At 36.0% G+C, this 6,000-nt stretch overlaps 2 protein-coding genes across 2 annotated transcripts; both read right to left on the minus strand.

Annotated features, from left to right (window-relative positions):
* Positions 1 to 2,112: 2,112 nt before the first annotated feature.
* On the minus strand, positions 2,113 to 3,457 carry LOC107633409 (uncharacterized). Its single transcript, XM_016337045.1, has 2 exons — positions 2,812 to 3,457; positions 2,113 to 2,528 (listed from the first exon to the last, which is right to left on the minus strand). The coding sequence occupies exons 1-2, from the start codon at positions 3,455 to 3,457 to the stop codon at positions 2,113 to 2,115; spliced, it is 1,062 nt and encodes a 353-aa protein (XP_016192531.1).
* A 320-nt stretch (positions 3,458 to 3,777) lies between these two features.
* LOC107633408 (uncharacterized) lies at positions 3,778 to 5,173 on the minus strand. The gene is made up of 3 exons (XM_016337044.3): positions 4,969 to 5,173; positions 4,717 to 4,864; positions 3,778 to 4,672 (listed from the first exon to the last, which is right to left on the minus strand). The coding sequence occupies exons 1-3, from the start codon at positions 5,171 to 5,173 to the stop codon at positions 3,778 to 3,780; spliced, it is 1,248 nt and encodes a 415-aa protein (XP_016192530.3).
* Positions 5,174 to 6,000: the final 827 nt, after the last annotated feature.

Consider the following 6,000-nt stretch of genomic DNA (forward strand, 5'->3'; position numbering starts at 1 on the left):
TTAGGTTAGCACTTAATTGTATAGGTCATTATGTAGGTTAGGTGGGAAAAGTTTAAGTTAATCAAAGATTCAAATTCTAAGTCCACTAGCCATATATGACCCTACCTTGACCCTAACCCCATTACGACCTAGGAAAAGACCTCATGATAATTATATGCATGCATTGAATAATTGTTGATTGTTAGATGAAAAAAAAATCTTGGAAAGCATGATTAGGGGAGAATTGAGAGAATAAACCCCAAACACCGAGTGATTAGAGTGCAAACACTTCCGACGAGGGTTCGATGCTCAATCCTTTGATTCCCGGCTCTCGCGAGCATTCCTCATGCAAGCTTGCACATATTGCATTTGATGCTTAGAAAGTGGCAAGTCCTATGCTTTGACCACCATCGTATCCCATGTGCTCGCATATGTCCTAAGAAGGTTAATTTGCTCCCAACCAAGTGGATAGTGGCACTAGTCATAGTTGCATGCATATAAGTAGGTTGCACTTCATGAGTCTTATACTTTTGCAATCCCTCGGTCTTCTGTGTTTCCTTGCATTTCTCTAAGCATGAGGACATGCTAGAATCTAAGTGTGGGGAGGTTGACGAACCCCAATTTGAGGGTTTATCTTGTGCTGATTTCAGGGGTTTTATCAATGATTCCACACACTTTCTATATGAAAATACAAGATTTCGCATTCCTTTCTTAGTTTCGCCTCATGAATGAAAACATGCTTATTTCGCACTAAAATAGATACATTTCTAATCTTCTCTTGATGCCATTCGATGCCGTGACTTGTGTGTTAAGTGGTTTCAGGATATAGAGTAGGAATGGACCGAAAGAGAGAAGGAAGACGGGTACAAAGGAAGGAAGCATGAGGATTAAGCTTTGGAAATTTCCGCATGGGCGCGTGCGCGCACTTGGCGCGCCCGCGCGGATAGGGCAACGTGGAGCCAAAGCCAAGAGCCGGCTTGAGAAGCGGCTAAGCCAGGATCTTCATGGATGCACACGCGTACATCACGCCTCCGCGCACATTACAAGACGCCTCAACGGCGCGTGCGCGTACCTTGCGCGTGCGCGCCGATTTGCGAATATGATTTTTTAAGAAGTCACGTGACTTAGGCGTGGAGGTAGTTAAGGATCCCACTCTTGGAGAAACACCTTGGCAGGAAAAGCTTAAGAAGACCAAAGGAACAAGGGTTAAAGACACTTAGTTAGTTCATTTTCTAGAGCTAGATATTTTTTGGGGGAGAGGAGAGTTAGTTACACTTTTTGGGAGAAGAAGAGGGAGATTCCAAGCTTCACTAGGGTTCATCCTCATCTAATTTCTGAATTTTCAATGACTTTTTGGTGAGATCCATTACAATTCTCACTCCACTTTGTTCATGTCATAGATTTTCTTCTCCAATTTCAAGTAGTAGATGCAATTGATCAATTCTCATAGATCTAGAATTCAACTTTGTAATTTTGGATTTCGTCTCTATTTTGGACTTTCATTGCTACTCTTTGAGACTTATTGTTAGATCTTTGTGTTGCAATACTTTCAATTCGACTTTCCTTCTCATTTTACTATGACTTTCCTTCTTGCTCATCACATGTTTGATAAAATAACAACACTAGCTATGGAGTAGAATTTTCACACTTGGCATAGGGTTTGGTCCTTGGAAGAAGTTGAATAGTTGTATCAATAGTTGATTTGGAATTAGGGATTGCTAGTTGGCTTGGAGTGCACTAAAGCTAGATTCCCATAAGGTGAAGCTAGGACTTGTGACTCAAGTTGATTGCTTTCATTTGACCTCCCTCTATACCTAGGGGATAACTAAATGAAGCAAGGCCTAATTGTTGTCAACATTGAATGGACTATAAGGATAGAATTTCTAATGTCAACCCTAAGCCAAGTCTTTTGATAATTGATTGTTTGTTTCTCATTACCTTGCTAAAACCTTCAAGGAATTCCAACAAGGCTTACTAAATCAATAAGATGCACACTTTGGCAATTCCAAGGGAGAACGACTCGGGAGACTAGTACTCTCGGATATAGATTGTAGATTTGTTTGATGAAGGATTTTGCGTCGGTTTAGACTATACTACGATTGATCATTTGATAATTTCTATACCGACAAAAATTCATTTGTCATGACTCCCTGAGACAATCTCAGCTCCAATCACATTTGTCCCTAGATCTCTAACAATAAGGCGAGTACCATTGCATAAGCTACCAGCTGGATCAATATTTCTCAACAAAATAATAAGCACGCCTTTCTTCAATTTCAATAAGTGATTCGATAACCTTGAACATTTTATTTGATTCAAAAACTCAGTATTTATCCAGTCAACATCAACATCATAATAAGCATCACTACCACATATAGAATCAGCACTTAGATACTCTTTTTCTGCCCCAGGTAGCAATTGAACAATGTGATCATTGATTTCTTCAACAATCTCTATTGTTGGAGCTAATATGGCTCTGTCTTGGAAAAAATCAGTATCATCAAAGTTTCTAACTATGTCAGGATAAATTGCATTTATAATATCATCAACTGGATTATCAGAAGAAAAAAATCAGAAACTCATTTAGAATTTGAACTAAAAGCTTTTCGTTAATTATTGTCCCAATACGCCCTTCTCCAATCTGAAGAATCCAATCGGAAAACCTTTTCAATTCTTCCAGATTTGATTGATTTGTAGCACTTTCTAACCGCATATTTTTTGTCAACGTCAACACTTCAAAGTGCTTCCAAAGAATTGAAGAATTGATTGATGCCATAACAATCTCAGCACGAGAAGCTTTAGGAATAACAGGCAAAACCTGTCAAAAATCACCTCCAAGAACAATGATTTTTCCTCCAAAAGGTAGATCTTTGTAAGACACCAAAATCGACGTCATTATGTCTCGAAAACTTCTGTCTAAAGCTTCAAATGCAAACTTGTTAGCCATTGGAGCTTTATCCCAAATAATCAGCTCAGCAAGCCGAATTAAATCAGCCTTAGGACTATCTTTCGGAATTCTACAAATAGTATCTTCATTCAATTCAAGTGGGATACCAAACATAGAATGAGCTGTCTTACTACCAGGTAACAATAATGAAGCAATTCCACTTGAAGCAACATTAATAACAATTCTTCTTTGAGAACGCAATTTGGCAGATAAGAGTCTATACAAAAAAGTTTTTCCAGTCCCACTAAACCCATAAATGAAAAACAACCCATGTTCCTTGTTAGTAACACAATGTATAATCCTATTATAGATTGACTTCTGTTCTTCATTCAACTTTGGAAAATTTGAACCGTCTTCAAGCATCACAGAAATGTCATATTCCAATTCACGCAACACCATAGAATTACTAAATTGTGAGACCAAATCAACATTAGGAGGCATACTAGCAAAATCTCTTAATGATTTTCCATTGGCCTGTAGCAATTTCTCTATCTCTATTAGACAAAATGTTTGTAACTCTTCGTCATTCATTGTTATTCCTGCAATATATATTTTTTTCAGTTAGTAAATTCATCAAGATATCAAAAACTTGTATTGTTTGAAAATTTCATGCTATGTATGTATTCCAAACTTTGTGCATATCATTTTCTATTTATTTATTGTTAAGAGTTTTTCTTAATCCTATAAATAAAAAAGATAAACTAAAGATTAAGTAAATATCTGGAAAATGAAGCTCACTTCGCCTGTAATAAATGATATCAGTAGATAAATATTTCCAAGTTTGATTCCAAACTAAAACAGGCCTAGAGACAGAACCAGATATTAACAATGAAACAAAAAAGTTTTCTCAGTTAGGCGCCAGAAGATAACTCAGCTGCTTCATTAATGGCCAAGACAAACTCATTATCATCTATTAAAAAACCCATAGCAGAACATGCCTCTTGAAATGTATCATATAAAACAGAATTGACAGTCCTTATACTTCGAAAACTGGTGCATCCTCTTTGCACATTGAGAAGCATACCCATATAGAACAGCTCACCAGTTGAAGGATGAACAAAACTCAATCTTCCTATAGAAAATCCCCTTCTTCTTGGTTTCCACTGTCGAGATTGTAAATCATAAATGAATTTACCTGGGAACTCAACATATGTTAGTGTTCGCCCTTCAACATATGTTCGATTAGCCATCATCCAAGCAGTAAACATTGTCATCAAATCTCTATTTCTTAATAAAATAGAGCCAATAGTATCATGATCATCAAACACAACATGCTGCTGATTAGGTAAATGAAATGTGAGTCTTTGCACAGGTGGGCATCTATGATGAATTTCATATGCAAAAATTCTCCACATAGATTCACAAGGTGAAAGATACCGACAATCATAATACTGTTTGATCTCATCAACCACTTTAAAAGAATGAGTTGTCTCAGTTGAATGACTAATGGTTGCAGTTACACAATTTGGACCCTTATTAATGTACTTGAAAAGATACTTTATAACATTTGACTTGCTGCAAAATTCCAAATTGATATGAGCCTGGTACTTCATCAATAATAATGGATTATATGGAACAACAAATCTATTATCAGGATCAACACCATGACTTTTAACTATAACACCAATATCTCGACGCTTGTAAATAGGATAACCATGTTCATCAAAACTCATATAATAAACAAACTGCTTCGGATAAAACTTGGAGCATATTCCATCTTTCATGCATGGAAAAGTTGGTTTTACCCTACCACAAGGGCCATGAATCATGTATTTACTAACACACTATACAAATGTGGAAACTTCATAGGATTAGGAAGTTCCGCACAAATCAACTCATCAACAATTTCAATATTCTGCAATTTATTCCTTCCATCAAGCCAAAGTAGAATATGTGCATGTGGCAAACCTTTTTTTTGAAACTCAATTGTATACATACCTAAAAAGTAAAAAAATGTCTGAAGATATAGAAATTTTTATAAGTAAGCATAAATTCAATATAGAATTCGATATACCTGCATTAAGAGGACCAAAAAAAAATACCATTCTTAAGATCATTAAGAAGACACTTCATCTTAGCATGGAAGACTCGGCAAGCAATGTCTGGCCGATCAGCAATTGGAACTTGATCACGATTAGTATATCTTTGAAACTCAGGCCAGTTAGGATTGCAAGTAAGGATAAGAAATAGATCTGGATACCCAAAATGCTTACAAATAGCCATAGCATCTTGGCAATTATTAAACATGTAACGTTTACTACCAGTGAAGAAAGAAGGCAAAATCACTCGAGTTCCAATTGATGATGCTTCAGTATCACCGCGTCACATAGCTTCTTCAATACCTTGCAAGACTTCTCCTCTAATTGTGCTCTGTTTTTTCCTGATTTCATAAAGCCTTTGTGACTCAATCATAGAGAATGAATCAACAAAAAACTATTGGAACAATCTTCTAGACTTATGAATAATGCTATCTTCATGCTCTCTCATTTGCAAACAAAAACAAATAAATTCTCGCATGGATACTCTAGTCCTTCTCCCTGCAACATTTATATCTTGAATATCTCGATAAGGAATACCCAATTGATAACCATCTTCCCCGTAAGGAAAAAGCAAAGGGTATTGCAATGGCCAGTATAAAGCATATGTCTCATATATTCTTTGAAGTTGGCCAGCTGCAGATTTAACAATGACATCACGACCAGTATCAGAAGAATCAAAATCACCAACAACCAAAGCAGCAACTTCATCGCACGAAGGATAATTATAAACTCTTCGATCACGTTCTCTTTGACTAAACAATTTCAAAGAACACACCTTAGACGGGTGATTCTCATGGAATTCCCTCACTCTTCTAAATGATTGTGCTATAGGATTGTATTGATCAATCATTTGGGTCAAATCAATTATCAGCTGTCTATCTATATCTGAACTTTGCCTATAATTAAGGAAAATAGTAACACAATATTACTAAGTAATTTTACTTAAAATGAAGAAACATGCATTTTTTTATAATTAGAATGAATCTTAACAATAATATTTAAATATTTAAACAATAAGATACGAACATTTTTATT

Source organism: Arachis ipaensis, chromosome B3 (assembly GCF_059453495.1).
Source record: "Arachis ipaensis isolate K30076 ecotype BB chromosome B3, ASM5945349v1, whole genome shotgun sequence".
In the NCBI taxonomy this organism is placed as follows: domain Eukaryota; kingdom Viridiplantae; phylum Streptophyta; class Magnoliopsida; order Fabales; family Fabaceae; genus Arachis; species Arachis ipaensis.